This window comes from Esox lucius, unplaced genomic scaffold, assembly GCF_011004845.1.
Source record: "Esox lucius isolate fEsoLuc1 unplaced genomic scaffold, fEsoLuc1.pri S28, whole genome shotgun sequence".
NCBI lineage: Eukaryota > Metazoa > Chordata > Actinopteri > Esociformes > Esocidae > Esox > Esox lucius.
Window position 1 is genome coordinate 5,013 of NW_022995026.1, and position 19,283 is coordinate 24,295.

At 47.4% G+C, this 19,283-nt stretch overlaps 1 protein-coding gene across 1 annotated transcript; it reads left to right on the forward strand.

Moving 5' to 3' along the window:
- The first annotated feature begins 3,410 nt into the window (after positions 1-3,410).
- On the forward strand, positions 3,411-5,949 carry LOC114834324 (piggyBac transposable element-derived protein 4-like). The gene is made up of 2 exons (XM_034291286.1): positions 3,411-4,691; positions 4,841-5,949. Exons 1-2 carry the CDS (start codon positions 3,497-3,499, stop codon positions 5,839-5,841), a joined length of 2,196 nt encoding a protein of 731 aa, XP_034147177.1. The 5' UTR covers positions 3,411-3,496; the 3' UTR covers positions 5,842-5,949.
- The last annotated feature ends 13,334 nt before the right edge of the window (positions 5,950-19,283 follow it).

Here is a 19,283-nt window from a genome sequence, read left to right on the forward strand (position 1 = left end):
GCTCTCAACAGGGATGGGCCAAAAGGCCAGCGCGGCTCCAGGCAACGCACAGCGCGTTGGTATCCTGACCGATCGCTCGAGTCGCGTGACTGATGAGAAACAGACCGTGACAGGGAGGACAGACAACAAGAAACCCCACCGCCGTAGGGTACACTACAGTAACCCGATAGCGCAGGTACAGTTTGTATCCATTTCCGGGCACTCTAGGGAGGCACGTTTGCCACATTGGACAATGGTCGCTATCGACTCCAAAAGGTTCCAAAGGAGGATACGCCAAGTAGAGCCCGAAATATCTAGATGTTTACACGAGGGTCACCGGGACCGCATGGGAAACTATATAAAGCTTAGTCTCCAGAGCGTGTCACAGGGCGCTCCTCTCCCGTCACTTTCCTGTATTTACGAACAGCTCCATCCTGAAAACGGTCCCAATTCGTAGCACAGCCAGTCACTACAAGGGCAAGAGAAGCAATTCGAGTTCGGGGACCGGCCACCCGAAACAGCAAACTGTGCCCAGTCAGTCACCCTGACAGCAACCCTGCCGGCGCTCTAGCAGGACCCCCTAGCCTCCCCGCCCTCGTAATCCCACCGCGTATCTAAATCCGAGGACCCGCACCGAATCGAGTGACGCGATGTCCAAGTTGTACGACTGTCTCCTCTTGAAGAACAGGACCCTGACAGATCACGAGAAGGAAACCCTGGCACGTGTCAACGTGAGATCCCTCAGCGACAACGGAGTTGATGTTATGATAGGGCCCACGGACAGTTCCTTCACGAGACCCATGCACCTAGGGGCTGCGCACTACCACCATCTCTGCGCCCTGGTAGCCATGATCGCGTGCTACGTTACGCCCGAGGTGAAAAGCTTGTACGATTATCCCGTGAGACGGGTACAGGTCGCGGAGGCGTCGCGGCGATTCGTACACGCTCCGTGATCGACCGTGTGTCGCAGGCAGGCGAGTAGGAGAGCGAGGAAAGGAAAGGCAAGCCATTACAAGAGAAGCGCCGAAGTACAACCGTGTGCATTCGTCCTCGGAAAAACAAACAAACGCCTGGAGATCGTCATCACCGGGAACTAACAACGGGCCAGACCTACTGGGAACATGTGCTTATGCAACGGTTGTTTGTGGTGTGTTGTCGGGTTGTTATCTCCGGAAAAAAAACATTAAAGAAATGAATCCCTTCCACTGTTATGTGTCTTGTGTCCTGTCCCACCTGCCCGTGCATAAGGGTGCGCTGAAATCTAGCTGAGAGAATTGGTCTCGTGGGAAACAACATAGTTCATTGAACCCCGCGGGGGTCAAGCTTCGGTCTCTTGTATCGATGAGATGTGTTTCGTAAAGTCTTCCAACGGGTTTTATAGTCACATGCACTCTGTCTGTTTCTACGCTCTATGGAGGAATGTGTTAGCATAAAGCGGAGCTTTATAACTGCACAGTAGGTCAACGAGAGTCCAAACCGTAACACCAAGTAACACCAGTGGCCCTGCCGATGTTACCCCACGCCACCGGGGCCTGTACAAACTCACTCCAGCCAGAGGAGCCCACCAGCGGTACCCAGAGTGGCCAACGCGTTGGTTTTCGTGCACCTTCTGCCACCCGCAGCCAGCAGATGCCGCGCTAGTGCTAGTAGGCCCTTTGCTTAACCCTCGTGTCGCCCCGGGGTCCGCCCGACCCGCGGACAGACTTCCCGGGCCCTAGCGTAGCCCCGGGGGTCAGAAAGACCCGCCGACGGACATCCGCCGGCCCGGGCCCTTGGGTACCTAAAAGACCCACCGGTAGCCTGCGCGCGCTCCCCTCCGCCTCGGGGGTCTCTCTGACACGAGAGGAGGGTCCCCCTCTCGCATCGCCTTAGGGTCTCTCTGACACAAGGGTGTCCCCTCTGCCTTAGGGGTCTCTCAGACACGAGAGGAGGGTCCCCTCTCGCATCGCCTTAGGGTCTCTCTGACACAAGGGTGTCCCTCCGCCTCGAGGGTCTCTCAGACACGAGAGGAGGGTCCCCCTCTCGCATTGCCTTCGGGTCTCTCTGACACAAGGGTGTCCCCTCTGCCTTAGGGGTCTCTCAGACACGAGAGGAGGGTCCCCCTCTCGCATCGCCTTAGGGTCTCTCTGACACAAGGGTGTCCCCTCCGCCTCGAGGGTCTCTCAGACACGAGAGGAGGGTCCCCCTCTCGCATTGCCTTCGGGTCTCTCTGACACAAGGGTGTCCCCTCTGCCTTAGGGGTCTCTCAGACACGAGAGGAGGTTTCGCCGCCGGCGTTCCCCTCTGCCTTAGGGTCTCTCTGACACAAGGGTGTCCCCTCTGCCTTAGGGGTCTCTCAGACACGAGAGGAGGTTTCGCCGCTCGCATCGCCTTAGGGTCTCTCTGACACAAGGGTGTCCCCTCTGCCTTAGGGGTCTCTCAGACACGAGAGGAGGTTTCGCCGGCGGCGTTCCCCTCTGCCTTAGGGTCTCTCTGACACAAGGGTGTCCCCTCTGCCTTAGGGGTCTCTCAGACACGAGAGGAGGTTTCGCCGCTCGCATTGCCTTAGGGTCTCTCTGACACAAGGGTGTCCCCTCTGCCTTAGGGGTCTCTCAGACACGAGAGGAGGTTTCGCCGGCGGCGTTCCCCTCTGCCTTAGGGTCTCTCTGACACAAGGGTGTCCCCTCTGCCTTAGGGGTCTCTCAGACACGAGAGGAGGTTTCGCCGCTCGCATTGCCTTAGGGTCTCTCTGACACAAGGGTGTCCCCTCTGCCTTAGGGGTCTCTCAGACACGAGAGGAGGTTTCGCCGGCGGCGTTCCCCTCTGCCTTAGGGTCTCTCTGACACAAGGGTGTCCCCTCTGCCTTAGGGGTCTCTCAGACACGAGAGGAGGGTCCCCCTCTCGCATCGCCTTAGGGTCTCTCTGACACAAGGGTGTCCCCTCTGCCTTAGGGGTCTCTCAGACACGAGAGGAGGTTTCGCCGCCGGCGTTCCCCTCTGCCTTAGGGTCTCTCTGACACAAGGGTGTCCCCTCTGCCTTAGGGGTCTCTCAGACACGAGAGGAGGTTTCGCCGGCGGCGTTCCCCTCTGCCTTAGGGTCTCTCTGACACAAGGGTGTCCCCTCCGCCTTAGGGGTCTCTCAGACACGAGAGGAGGTTTCGCCGCTCGCATCGCCTTAGGGTCTCTCTGACACAAGGGTGTCCCCTCCGCCTTAGGGGTCTCTCAGACACGAGAGGAGGTTTCGCCGGCGGCGTTCCCCTCTGCCTTAGGGTCTCTCTGACACAAGGGTGTCCCCTCCGCCTTAGGGGTCTCTCAGACACGAGAGGAGGTTCGTCGCCTCAGGGTCTCTTCGCCTCTCGCCCTCGCCTTCGGGTGTCACAGACAGAAGCAAATCGGCAGCGCGCACGACCCACCCCTAGGGCCCCAGCGGAGGGTGTACGTAGCGCGAGAAACAGATACTAACATTGGTCCCGTCCCCTCCACCCAGCGGCGCGTGTGCGCATCCCGCTCGGACGTTCGCTGTCCGGTCCTCGGAAGCGATGGCAGGAGCAGCTAGGCGCCTGGGGAAACAGGTTCCGGAGGCACGCGGCCCGCTCGGCGTCCGGGGCTCTGAAGCGATGCCCGGAGCCGCCAGGTGCACCGCGAAACAGGTTCTAGAACGGATGTTGGCTAATCGCCCGGCCGTCCCGGAGGAGGAGGAGGACGACGATGACGACGAGGAACAGGAGGAGGACGAGGAAAAACGGGAGAACGTGCCAGAGGAGGGCCGGGAAGCGATGCCCGGAGCCGCCAGGTGCACCGCGAAACAGGTTCTAGAACGGATGTTGGCTAATCGCCCGGCCGTCCCGGAGGAGGAGGAGGACGACGATGACGACGAGGAACAGGAGGAGGACGAGGAAAAACGGGAGAACGTGCCAGAGGAGGGCCGGGAAGCGATGCCCGGAGCCGCCAGGTGCACCGCGAAACAGGTTCTAGAACGGATGTTGGCTAATCGCCCGGCCGTCCCGGAGGAGGAGGACGACGAGGACGACGAGGAACAGGAGGATGGCGAGGAACAGGAGGAAGCATCAGAGGAAGAAGACAACCAGGAACACGAGCCGGAGGACGAGGCCTCGTCCTCCTCCTCGTCGTCGGACCAGGAACAAGAGCGATACGCTCCCGGGGCGGAGAGAGATACGTTCCGGTCGAAAAACGGAACGATCGCGTGGTCCTCGGTCGCGTATCCCAGACAGGGCAGGCCGTCGCGACCGAACGTGGCGGCCACGATGCCCCCGGGCCCCACGGAGCACGCCGTCTCCCGCGCGCGGGACGTAGCCTCCGCGTTCCGGCAGTTCATCACACCCGCGATAGAGAGCGTGGTCCTGGAGATGACAAACCTGGAGGGCTCTCGGAAATACGGAGACGGCTGGAAGGCGATGGACGCGATCGACCTGCGCGCGTACGTGGGGCTGCTGATCCTGGCGGGCGTATTCAGGTCCCGAGGCGAGGCCGCGGCCAGTCTGTGGGACGCTGAGAGCGGAAGGCCCGTGTTCCGCGCCACCATGCCTCTGAAAGTCTTTCACACGTACTCGAGGCTGCTGCGATTCGACGACCGCGAGTCGCGCCCGGAGAGACGCGCCACAGACAAACTCGCGGCCATACGAGAGGTCTGGGACAAGTGGTCCGAGCGGCTCCCGTTCCTCTACAACCCGGGCCCTCACGTGACGGTGGACGAGCAACTGGTCCCGTTCAGAGGTGGGTAACGCACGCGCTCACGCACGCTAGCGGCAGAGGCGCGTTTGTAGGAAAAACCTAGGGCCGCCCGACACCCGGTGACTATCATCATGATCATCATCATCATCATGATGATGACCGTCTCTCCTCGTCTCTCCCCCCGTCCCCAGGTCGTTGCCCTTTCCGCCAGTACATGCCCAGCAAGCCCGCGAGGTACGGGATCAAGTCGTGGGTGGCGTGCGACGCTAAATCCAGCTACGCGTGGAAGATGCAAGTGTACACCGGGAAGCCAGCCGCGGGCGGCCCGGAGAAGAACCAGGGCATGCGGGTGGTGCTCGATGTGACAGAGGGGCTCAGGGGGCACAACGTGACGTGCGACAATTTCTTCACCTCCTACGAACTGGGACAGCGCCTCCTGGCCCGGGGGCTCACGATGGTGGGCACGGTTCGCAAGAACAAGCCCGAGCTCCCTGCCGCGCTGCTCGCGACCAAGGCCCGAGAGGTGTTCTCGTCCAGGTTCGCGTTCACCCCGAGCGCCACTCTAGTGTCCTACCTGCCCAAGAGAAGCAAGAACGTGTTACTGCTGAGCACGCTGCACACGGACGCGTCGGTGAGCGAGCGCCAGGACAGGAAACCCGCCCTCATCCTGGACTACAACAGCAACAAAGGAGGGGTGGACAACCTAGACAAGGTGGTCGGAACCTACAGCTGCCGGCGGATGACGGCCCGCTGGCCCCTGGCGGTCTTCCACAACATAATCGACGTCTCCGCGTACAACGCCTTCGTGATATGGAGGGAGCTCAACCCCGGCTGGATGACCCGTAAGAGGAACAAGAGGAGGGTCTTCCTGGAGCAGCTGGGGAAAGCTCTCGTGACGCCGCTCATGGAAAGAAGGGCGCGTATCCCGCGCACACACTCGTCCGCGGCGCTCGTGAAAGCCGCGCAGAGCGCTAGAGCCGGGGTTCGCCCCGAGGGCCTGGAAGCCGCTGCCCGTGCCCCTGGCCCTGCCCCTGCCAGTAAGAGGAAGAGGTGTCAGAGCTGCCCGCCCAAGAAAGACTGTAAAACCCACACGGTGTGCAGCGGGTGTAAGAGATACGTATGCAAACGCTGCACGCACGCCTACTGTCCCACGTGCGCCGACTGGGGGTTTACACAAGAAGAGACGGACTGACCCGGGGCGCGCGGGGTGTTTGTTCAGCCCCGGGGGTCCCCCGGACCCCACCGATTTATCCCGCCACCCTGCCCTCGCCCTGGGGTCTCTCCGACCCGCCGTTAGCATACCAGTTCCCCTCGCCCTGGGGTCTCTCCGACCCACGGTTATCCCGCACCCTCCCCTCGCCCCTGGGGTCTCTCCGACCCGCCGTTAGACAGCACCCTGCCCTCGCCCCTGGGGTCTCCCCGACCCGCCGTTAGACAGCACCCTGCCCTCGCCCCTGGGGTCTCCCCGACCCGCCGTTAGACAGCACCCTGCCCTCGCCCCTGGGGTCTCCCCGACCTGCCGTTAGCATACCAGTTCCCCTCGCCCTGGGGTCTCTCCGACCCACGGTTAGCATACCAGTTCCCCTCGCCCCGGGGTCTCTCCGACCCGCCGTTCGACAGCACCCTGCCCTCGCCCCTGGGGTCTCCCCGACCCACGGTTAGCAAACCAGTTCCCCTCGCCCTGGGGTCTCTCCGACCCACGGTTAGCATACCAGTTCCCCTCGCCCCGGGGTCTCTCCGACCCGCCGTTCGACAGCACCCTGCCCTCGCCCCTGGGGTCTCCCCGACCCACGGTTAGCAAACCAGTTCCCCTCGCCCCGGGGTCTCTCCGATCCGCCGTTAGACAGCACCCTGCCCTCGCCCCTGGGGTCTCCCCGATCCGCCGTTAGACAGCACCCTGCCCTCGCCCCTGGGGTCTCCCTGACACGATCGAGTTGGCGTGTACACTGCAAGGTGCGATCTGACCCGCAGGACACGGGGGGTACGCGCGGAACGCAAGGGCGACACAAGGGTTAAGCAATTTTTTGCATGGCATGGTTGTTGGTGCCAGACGGGCCGGTCTGAGTATTTCACAATCTGCTCAGTTACTGGGATTTTCACGCACAACCATTTATAGGGTTTACAAAGAATGGTGTGAAAAGGGAAAAACATCCAGTATGCGGCAGTCCTGTGGGCGAAAATGCCTAGTTGATACTAGAGGTCAGAGGAGAATGGGCCAACTGATTCAAGCTGATAGAAGAGCAACTTTGACTGAAATAACCACTCGTTACAACCGAGGTATGCAGCAAAGCATTTGTGAAGCCACAACACGCACAACCTTGAGGCGGATGGGCTACAACAGCAGAAGACCCCACCGGGTACCACTCATCTCCACTACAAATAGGCAAAAGAGGCTACAATTTGCACGAGCTCACCAAAATTGGACAGTTGAAGACTGGAAGAATGTTGCCTGGTCTGATGAGTCTCGATTTCTGTAGAGACATTCAGATGGTAGAGTCAGAATTTGGCGTAAACAGAATGAGAACATGGATCCATCATGCCTTGTTACCACTGTGCAGGCTGGTGGTGGTGGTGTAATGGTGTGGGGGATGTTTTCTTGGCACACTTTAGGCCCCTTAGTGCCAATTGGGCATTGTTTTAAATCAATATGGGCCAACATTTCTAAAGAATGCTTTCAGCACCTTGATGAATCAATGCCATGTAGAATTAAGGCAGTTCAGAAGGCGATAGGGGGTCAAACACAGTATTAGTATGGTTTTCCTAATAATCCTTTAGGTGAGTGTATGTGTACAATAATATATGATTTGTTTAACTTTTAACAAGAAACTAACGTGATTGGACACATACTATAGAAACACATGCTTTAGTATTACCTGGAATAGCCTCAAATATTAGTGTTTTTTTTACAAGAGGAAAATAAAATGATGAAATTGACTTCTTTTGAATAATAATTTCAATAGGGTTAACATTTACACAGGCATTTATCATCCATAGCCTAAACCTTAAGATGGTTTGCACTGGAATCTAGGTTATGGCAGCAATAATTTCAACTGCCAAGACAAACTTACCGTTCAAGGAGATCCAATATAAAGTCCAATATAAACAAAAAGATAACATTGAGGACTGAATGCTGTCATGCTCCCAACACCCCACCCATTCTGCATTGACTGACAGGCACTGCCATGGCTCCTCCCATAGCTTCAAAAATATCCCTCCGTAACTGCTGATTGAACCAACAACTCCAACTCAACATTCTAGAAGATTCACACACTCATTACATCAGTTCTTCCTTCAAAATAGAAGTTCCTTCAAAATAATAGTCCAAAATAGAGAAAGAGAATAACACAAAATTTGGGGACTGAATGCTGCCATATTGTTTGAGATATAAATTATTCATATAGAACATTTAAATATAATTGTCCAAAGAACCTTCACAAGCAGACAGCATGCCAATCTATTCCATGATATCAGAGTAGGTGGTGTTTAGGTAATTTTATTTAATTCACTTATTGCGGTGAAATCGTTTGAGATATCAAAATTCCAAATAATTCTATTGAAGATACTGGTCCCAGGGTCCTTCTCAGCAAATGGCATGCAAATCCGTTCAGTGGTCACCGAAGAGATGTCCTTGAAGTGTGTATTTTACAGTTCATAAATGCTCAAAGTTTTCAATGTCGTTGTAGTGCCCTCTTATGGTCTATTTGGTTGATACTGCACAGGTCCTGACAGGACCTGATGTTTAGTGCTATGTTAAAGGACGTAAGTCTCTGATATTCCTGACAGGATATATAGCCAGACAAAATGCCACATCCCTGTAAAAGTAATTAGCCTTCGTTTGAGAATTCCAAAGAATTTAATTGAAGATACTGGTCCCAGGGTCCATCTCAGTGAACGGTGTGCAAATCCGTTCAGCGGTTTCCAAGGAGATGTCATTAACGAGTTTTTCACCAAATTCAAAATGGAGGCCATATTGTTTGAGATATCAACTTTTCTTAAATAACTTTTAAAGACAAGGGTCCAGTGGTCCTTTACCCCGATTGTCAACCAAATCTGTTCAGTGGTTTTGGTGGAGATGTCATTTAAGAGTGTTTCTATTAACGGCAAAATCGTGAGAAACATCGGTGATGTTTATAGTGCCCCCAAGAGGTATTTCTGTATGGGACTTTTTCTGTCCATTCCTGACAGACACATTTACGAGTATGTTTCATTTCATAGCTGTTTGATGTTCCATTTGGGATTCATGGACTTCTAAATTCATAGACCCGCCCAGCTCAATTTCGTTCGCTGATTTCAGCCATACTATTTGAGATATCAACTTTCCTTATATAATTTATGCATGCTCATACCTTCAACATTTTACTAAGTGCTACAGCGCCACCATGATGTGTATAGGTATAGTCATGGCCGAGGCCCTTCGGGCCTCTCATGGCAACAAGTATGCAAAGTTTCATGCAAATTGAGCCACATATGGCCGAGTTACGGGCCTCTGAAAATGGGCCCGGAGAAAAATAATAATAATACCAACGGTACTTGGTCCCCTAAAAATAAGATTTTTATATTTGATCATGTTCTCTACATTAGCTTATATTAGCTCTAACCATTTATTCTGTGTTCCAACTTATAATCTTTAACCTATGTAAAGTTTTATTGAAATTGTAATTTTGTTTCATAATTGTTTCATTCATAATTTCCCCCACATAGTTTTTCCTTTGAAAATGTTGCCTACACAACACAAATTACAGAAATTATGAAGGCAACATATGAAAATCGGAAGCCTTACTGTTACTGACTAATCTCACTGTTGCTACCGAAGCTAAATAAATAATAGGCCTGCAATTATAGTGTGGTATAGATGTTTTTATAGGTTTAATGAGTGCAATTTGTTTAATGCCAACTCCTTTACATTGGCGGTACACAATCTGTTGCATCGATATTGTGGGGGTAGTCACAGCTGGCCACAATCAATAACATGCAGATACTTAATGTACCAACTTTTAAGACTCTAGGTCACAAGGGGTGGGCATGGCGACCTTGCAAAAAGTGCAACTTTGTAGGCTTGTGACAGCGCCACCATGAGGCCAACATTGCATGCCACTGCACCAGAAGTTGCGGCCCTTGGCCCTCCACTACCGTATACATTTGGGCACCTTTAAGCCATTTGATCTCACGGGAATTCAATTTATATCCATAGCTGCAAGCAATAAGACATCTATGTTTTTTCCTTTCTTATAGTGCCCCCATGTGGCCAACTTGAAACATCATTCACACAAAGTAAAGACAACTCTGATCATGTGCACCAAATGTAATCTCACTGAGTGCCAAAGAACAACAGATATTGTTTTATGGCTATTATGCTGCAAATGTTTGGCCAAACTGATTTTAATTGCATTTTACTTTGCAAAAATTTTCAGGAAATTTACCTCATATGGTATTATAGTGCAATATTCTGCAACAGATGAATATGGATACTTCAAATGTCTGACACTATGAGAGCAGTATAACACCTTTAGCACCAAACAATGTAACTAGGTAGTTGCTTGAAAATTTCAAAATGTAATAAATGTAGCTTAATTGTATGGTAAATATAACTATGGATGTTGATCAGTCTTCCCCAGCGCAGAGCATATTAATGAATTCACCTTTTGCTTGTTGTACGATAATGATGGGGTCAGAAGAGATAATCTTTTTAATTTTCAAAGGTACGTTTGCTTATGTATATTAACATCAATGATTGCGCAAACTATTTCTTTTAGAACTGTTTAATTTGGTGATCAAAAGACTATTACAGATGGCAACAATAAAACCAACACCTTTCTAGATTTTTATTTATTTGGAAAATGTTCTCCCTATTCTTACTATAAAAATATGTTGACTTTGGTAAGGCATGGGCATATAGCCTATGTACCCACATGTTGTTGAATTACAAGTCAGATTTAATTTTAATTGAAATGCCATGTCTAAAATGTAAAGTTACAATTGATAAGTTTAGCACTCAGTAAGAAGTGGAGCTGTAGAAACCAATGAAAACAGAGAAATTACATGAGCATTAAAACCAATGATTCAGCTATTAACAATGTGCATTTCGTAGAGAGTGTGTAATGTGTTTAAGCCTCAGTAGATAATCACTTCTCAGTAGATTAGTCACCAGAATGATTTAAGGTGAACTAATGCTAGTTTAATGCTAGACTCTTGTAGCATTTCTTTTTGATGAAATAATCATGGCAATGTTGCATTCCACTAAAAGTTTGCTTATATTAGCAAGTAACTGTACAGATGAAAACAGAATTACCTTAGCTATATGAGCATAGATTAGCTACTAAGGCTTGACAGCATGACACCAGCTCTAAATGGTCAGATTATTATTAGCTAAACCTGATGTTATTATGTTCATGGCACCAAAATGATTTTTGATGGACTAATGTTATATTAAACTGATGTTAGTTAAATATATTTCAATTAGCTAACGTTACTAGCTACTAGCTAGCTAAACAAGCATTTATTTTTGATGAAATAATCATGGCAATGTTGCATTCCACTAAACATTTAATGTCGTTTGCCCAGACAGCCTGGTCAAAGGCTGAGATACTGTATATCAATCTAGATGGTTACTATATGGGGACTCAAGTTGACGATGCTCTTCCCAATAAGGAATAGAGCTCTGTTCACCTGTAGGATGTAAGTATTAATAACCCCCTGCTGTTCAAGAGCTTCCTCCCAGAACAGTTTCTTATGGCAGTTTTATGGCACAGGCAGAGGCCTGTTTCTCTTACTGCTAAAAGGAGCCAAGGCCCTGCTCAACCGACATTCCATTCATCCCTGAACACAAGACACTGGCCTTATAAGTTGGAGTTGGACTACCTTTTCAGCACATGTGTAATTGATCAAACATACAGAGTACAAATCCCTTCTAATAAGATAATGAATAAATGAGAATGACAAATTAATTTTCTACATGCTGAAACCCTAATAATGAACCGGAACGAACACAGTAGGGTTTCACAAGTGAACTGCTGAAACCCTATCTACATCCACAAACGCCAGTGCCTTCTCTGGATCCGAGCTAATTTGAGATGGAAAAGAGACAGTGGAAAAGAAACATTTGAAATTATTTTCAGGAATCATGGACTCTGCGTCCCTCCGGCTTGTTATCAGCGCACAGTGCAAAAGCCAGCATCCCTGATGGTATTAGTGCAAATGGCATGGGTGATTTGCACTTCTGTGAAGGCACCAAAAATGCTGAACAATATATATACAGGTTTTGAAGCAAGATTTGCTGCCATCCTGATTATGTCTTTTTCAGGGAAGGCCTTGCTTATTTTGGCTTCTGGCTCTTTTGCAGAATAATAATGAACTCAAGTCAGGGGGAGAAGCGTTCCTTGTTTTTTATTCACAAAAAATAGTACATGTCTGTCTTAGATGTTCAGCCTTTTTTACATCTCTCTTTTCTTGGTCTTTCCAGATGTCTATGTGCTTCTCCAAATGTCTTTGTCTTGAACAGCATGTTTATATTAGACAGAACTTTCAACACATCCCCTTCACTATTTAGCTGTCTTCCAATCATATGTACAATGTATGTTCCAACCTCCCTATGTTCTTGTATAGTGTCCATTGTTCTTGGATCCACACATGGGATGTATGGGGTAGTGAGCATCACATGTCCAACCATTGTCCTTTGTGCAGTTCCCAAGAACGGAAAGGAAATGGCACATTTTTGCAAAGCAACATTACTCTGTGTTGTGTCCTCTAACAAAAGTATAGAACTAAAATACACCTATATTATCAGAAAAGTACATGCGTTCTCACACTTATTTCAGCAGGACAATGCCAAACAGCAAGTATCACAACAGCATGGCTCTGTTGCAAAAGAGTCCTGGTGCCTAACTGGCCTGCCTGCATTCCAGACCTGTCCCCTATAGATTGAAATAGTATGAGTCATAAGCCAAGGTGACTTTATCAATATATTTGCCTAAATGTAGCCAAAAACAACAGAAAACTAATTAGCCGCTAATGTGGCTGTCTCACTGAACTACACTTACGTTCAACATCATCACCAAGTGCAGCCTATAGAAGCTGTAATATCATCCATGTTTCCCTCCGAGCAGAATCTGAACAGCAAGAATATAGTTTGATTGTTGAGATTTTTTTCTCCAAATCAGCATTTCTAGTTTCTAATTTTAATAAATGATTGTGTATCATTTATTGTGTAGAAGTGTATCTTTCATCGTTTTCCTACCTCTGCAAGGGAGAGGCGTCGCTGGAGCCATGTGTTAAGGTACAGTACTATAAAACGTGTGTTAGCTGCAAACAGCATTTTGTATGATTTGTCATAAAACATTAGGTAACTTTATTATTTACAAGTTATTCATGATGTACATTATGGCATTAGGTTGGCCACCAGGCCATGTATATTAATATGAATATGCTACCTAGCATGTTATCATGATCTGAGTTTTGGAAAATGTAGTTATGTACACTAATGGTGACCTATCTATTAAAGCTAGTTAGCAAAAAAACATACCCTGTGTTATAGAAATTTGTTGAACTGATGTATTAGTGAATTTTAAAGAGTTACTGCTTGAATAGTGAGCTGGTTGTAAAATACAGGTTCTGTGTTTTAGACAGGATGGAGAATGCCAGTTTTGAAGAGAGGTCTTTGTTCAATTGTTGTGGCACACATTCATGCATGTTATCAGTAGAGCAGGGGGTCCTCTGACCATTTGCTAATCTTCCTCACTTATCAGGGTATCTGTTCTTTGTTCCTTAGGAATGTGGCTTGTTGGGCAAGTAGGGGCAATTGGCCCATTTGGGTACACGTGACAGGAGGTAGAAAGGGATAAAGGAACAAATGCTGTCTTTTGTTGTAGAAATTCTGATGTATACTTGGTCCTATACATGTTTAAATGGATTACTAGTTAAAGGTACCGAGCCCCCATGTTTGGATGAGAAAAGGAATTTTGGAGAGGGGGATCTGGTATTTGCCTAGGGGCATCATTGACTGGTATCAGCTTAAAGGGTTACTCGTAAATATGCCCATCTGTATAACTCATCAGGGCATTTATTGTCTGTCCGGATGCTGTAAGAGCTCTTTAGAGTTCAAGAGGTTACCCATGTGGGGAAAGACAGCCTGCCCCTTGTGTGAAGCCAAGGTATTGACAGAACAAAGGGAATGTGTTTTATTGACAACGACAGATGGGCAGCATCTTACCACACCCCATTTTACTGTAATACATATCTACTTTAGAGACTCCACGGATGATTATGTTTGTAAGCGTTTGATGCGTCTCTCTATTTCCAAATAAACTGTGAAATTGTGCAAGAGAAATTTGTCTCTGTCCTTACTCCTTTAAAAGTTCTGATCGATGAAATTGCCATCACACTTTATAACAGGAATATGCAGATTTATACCCCCACTCCTTAAGTGTAAAAATCTTGATGGTTCTCTAGTTACCTCAGAAATCCCACTGACTTTGTATCTGTGTGTCTCTCTATTTGCAAATATTATAAAAACTGTTATTTGTGTTTAAGAGCATTTTTTATCTCTGTCTTACCTAAAATGAGTTCTGATTGGTGAATTTCCACCATACCTGTAACACTGCTTAGCGTCTCACTACACGGATAAGTCCGATTATGGCTAACAAGACAAATAGAAAGCATCAGAAAGTGATGGGATAGTCGTTAGTCAGCTAATAACTAGCAAATATTGTTAGCTTATCATTGCTAGTTAACATCTCACCATGTTAGTTACAGAAGTTTTGTAACTTCGATAGAGAACTATCAAAATCAATCAATCAATCAAAATTTATTTATAAAGCGCTTTTTACAACAGGAGTTGTCACAAAGTGCTTTACAGAGACACCCGGCCTTAAACCCCAAGGAGCAAACAACAGCAGTGTTGAATTTCAGTGGCTAGGAAAAACTCCCTAAGAAGGTCGAATTTTAGGAAGAAACCTAGAGAGGACCCAGGCTCAGAGGGGTGACCAGTCCTCTTCTGGCTGTGCCGGGTGAGATATTAAGAGTCCAATTGGAATAATAAATACATTTCTCTTGGCTAAATCCAGAGTATATTCGATTTTAGACTAGGTCAGAAGTATGACCAGGTGGACAAGGACAGGAACAGCAACGGTCCCCCCAAACCAGGTAATCCGCAGGTGTGGACCAGGACCTCATCTCCTTCTAAAATTTAAAATTGGAGGAAACTGAGAAAAGTTAGTAGTACATCCCTCATGTCCCCCAGCACAATAATATAGCAGCGTAACACCTTGGAAACTGAGACAGGGGGGGTCCGGTGACACTGTGGCCCTACCCGGGGGAGGCCCCGGACAGGGCCCAACAGGCAGGAAATCAATCCAACCACATTGCCAGGCATCAACCAAAGGGACACCCACCAACCGCAACCCCCCTGAATGAGGGCCGAGTATTGCTAGCAGCGTACAGCCCAACTGCACAAGTGCACAATAGAGAGTCAACAACAAGCCAGTGACTCTTCCCCCGAAGGGCATCGGAGGGAGGGCATCCCAGTGGCGACGAGAGCCCACCTGGCAAGACAGCAAGGGTGGACAGTATCAAGCCTACTGGTCACTAAACTAAACAGGTTCTAGTGGGGTAGTAACAGCTAATAAATAGCAAACGTTAGCTGTGCATCATTACCATGGTGTACCAGTTAACTCACCACATCGAGAAATCAGATTATAACACAGATGAAATTATGCATACCACTACAGCATGATAGATATTGAACATGAAAGTAATTGAATTAAAAAGGCTCTCTCCTGACTTCCGGTTGCTTTAATTTTGTTCATGGATCACAAATGGACAGAATCTAACAAGCACTAGACGTTATTTTAGTTGAGCACTACTTGCAAAAAATGTTTTTTTGTTCATGTATTTTACCAGGCTATTACAATTTTTGTATACTATAGTAGTTATTTTTAACTTTTTTTCTTTCAGACCTGACTGCACATATCCTTTCCCAATCGTGTCCCAATTCACAGACTTACACCCCATCTAGCACTTATGAGTCAAGGACTCTTTTTAACAGTTGAGTAATTTGTTTCACCCCATAACAAATCCTAAATTGCTGGCTCTCAACCTCTCACTCTGCATGATGTGCCATAAGGTGTTGGTGCACTTTCCCACTGTTGCTAGCCATATAGTCTCCTGCTGCACTAAAGACATCACTATGCCAGCCAGGATGCCTTCAGGGCCCAGGTTCCCTTGGTTATTCAACAATGTCCAGTACAGACAGGGATGGTACCACTTGTTCTGGATCAGGCTCAAGGAGTCCTGCCATGCTTGTAAACCTGCCTCAGAGACAGTTCATCAACCACTGAAGATCCTCCTCTGTGGGTTCTCTGAACAGAGGGTTATAGTCATCACCCATTTACATCTCCACAGACTGCACATTGTAAGAAGTTGATGGTGATAGGAAATGGGCATGAGAAACTTAACACAACACAGATGTGCTGACTAACTCTGAAAGAAGGACCATAGACAGGACGTGTTGCCTGTTACTGATGGGCCCCACACATCCTGTCCATACATTCTGTCCATACCTCCTGCTAGGATTTGCCCATGTGACTGACATAGGCTATCTGGGTAGGTCCATTGACCATATGTTGGAACATACCACACAAGGGTCTGTTGTAGGATAAACCTTTCTTATTGGAGGGTATTGGAATGTGTAATGGTTGGTTATGACCACAGGCCACCTCCTATGTATTCTGGCATAAAGACAGTGTTGCCTCTGTAATTAGGGAAGAGAGAAATGAGAAATGGAAGGACAACATGATAGAATCTGATAGATGCTGAATAAAGATGGCTCTCCCCTGACTTCTGGTTGCATTTATTTTGTTCATGGATAAAACTTGGACAGAATCTAACAATGGCATTTTCCATTCACAGTCCATGTTTGTTTGTTTGCTTCCTGCATTATCCAGTTTCTGGTCTATGAACCAGTAGTTCTATCAATCTCCTTCCATTGTGCTCTTGATCAAGGCACTGAGTACAATATAAGGTAGGCAAGGTAGCCAGAGATGTTTATCCACAAACGTTAATCAGGATAAGATGTAATTTATTTTTGCTCAGCATTGAAGTTACACGATTATAATATGTTTTAGTGGGCTAGCAACAACATAAATAACTTACTGTGCTAAAAGCAAGGTTAACAGGTGGATTTGTGCACACAGCATCTAGAGATCTGTTTCAGAAAAGGGTCAGTGGAGAGGCACGGCTGTTCTTGTAGATAATTACATTTCCAGCTTGGAACAGCACAGACTGTTCTAACATATGAGTTCTAACATGCTGTTCCACCTCATTTACACATTAACAGTATGCCGTCATTGAAAGTGTATAAGCACTCCATTTAACAGCAGGATTCACAGACAAGCAGCGAGAATGCAACAACATGAATGCGTAATCTTCTCTACATTGTTATATTGAAAAAAGCTAATGTGAAGTGCTCTCGACCTCTCAAGTGCCAAATAAAGTTACCCGTATACTATTGCAAAAGTATATGTGACAGCTCTCGCTCAAGTCAAGCATTAACTATGGGTTCTGAGGCTAAAACCAAAAAAAGAATCATTATTACAGCGTTAAGCATTTTTCATTTTTAATTGCATGTGCTAATCGTTAATTTTGACAGCCCTAATGATAATACAAAAATACTATTTCTTGGCAACATCACAACTCACAATCAGGCCAAAATTGGCTTGCTGTAAGTAATTCTGAATCGTATCTCATGCTTAGACCACATTTCTGTGTCCGAGCCAGCTGTGTCTCAGTTGGCGCAAGTGGTGTGGAATTGGCTAATATCTGAAATAAAATGAATAAAATGTGAAACTTAAGTGTTTAAAAAAAGTTTAAAAAATGTAAGGGGATGTTGCGAAGAATACGATGCACTGCTGCTACACATCCCAGTTCCAAAGACCTTAAAAAAATAACAGAGTACATCTGAGACCAACCACCCAAATGTGGGGGTCTGGCTCAATTGGCCTTCACACTGCATGCTGAAAAGGGAAGACATTCTAATCTATCTTGCCAACCACGGAGTGATCTGATACAGGCCAGCACATTATTTTGGCCTTATTAGTCCACCATGAGGACATGATATGTGACCTGGAAAATAACATGTGAATATAAACTGAACCCAGCTTGGTTGTTTTGTGGATCCATGCCACAGCATGGGACATTTCAAATCCTTAATTAGATTTCAGTCGCTAAGAAATATTTTATGTATTAAACCATCAAAAAAATATGAAATGCAGAAGAGATGTAGTTAATGGTGGAAGAGGTTTAGCAATTGAACAATTTGTTCTGGAGAATCTTTATTTTTAATTTGAATTTATTATCTCTAATCAGACTCCATATTGTTTGTCTGTATATGTAACCATAAGATGCAGATAGGGTCTAGTGAAGCCTTACGTCATAAACCATACATTATAATGGCATATTCCTGGGGCCTACAACAATGCCTCATAAAGCAGCTTCTTATCAGTCAGGTACAGAAATCAATTGATTGTGTAGGAATCCTGGACTCAGGGATGACAAGTCTGTTCTCTTCAAATTACATAGTGTATTTATCAGTAGCTCTAAGAACACGAGTATGGACATCGATTCCCAATTATTCTACTGGAGTGATTGTACATGGGTGTCACTGTAATCTGTATTTCTAAGAAATACAATTTATTCCAATCAAGGAATAGTTACATTACTTAATGACCTAACAAATTGTATAAAAGTAATCAAATGTATTATACATGGAGCAAATACCTAGTGTGGTAGATGTCTAAAGTCCAAAATACTCTTTAACACAAATACAGTTTATTAATATTTGCAAAAAGAGACAGAAAGACACAAGATCCATGACAGTCTGTCTGCCTTACAGTTCAGACACACCTCCTTGAGCTCCTTGAACATCTCACAAAATAACTGACCTTTGAGCAACACATGACTATGGTCTCAATCAGCCAAGTATTGTTGCTTTGATTTGTTTAGTTCTGTATTAACACATCTTGCATTTTCCTACTGAGTTTGTTTTTTAAGTAGTGAGGTGTGATGGAAGTTCATGTTCAAAGTTTATTTATCAAATTCACCAAATAACACAGCATTATCCTGCACAATGAAATTCTTGTGACATGGCACACGACATCTACATAGTAAGAAATAAGGAATATCTCATCTTCATCCGCTTATCCGTATCGGGTCGAGCAGGGGAAAATGCAAGATCCAGCAGCTCCAGCAGGGGACCCCAAACTTCCCTTTCCCGAGCCACATTTGCCAGCTCTGACTGGGGGATCCCGAGGCGTTCCCAGGCCAGTGTTGAAATATAATCTCTCCACCCAGTCCTGGGCCTACCACGAGGTCTCCTCCCAGCTGGACGTGCCTGGAACACCTCCCTAGGGAGACGTCCTGGGGGCATCCTTACCAGATGCCCGAACCACCTCAACTGGCTCCTTTCGACGCAAAGGAGCAGCGGCTCTACTCCCGAGTTCCTCACGGATGGTTGAGCTTCTCAACCTATCCCTAAGGGAGAAGCCAGCCACCCTTTTGAGAAAACCCATTTCAGCCGCTTGTACTCGCGATCTTGTTCTTTCGGTCATGACCCAGCCTTCATGACCATAGGTGAGGAAAGGGCCA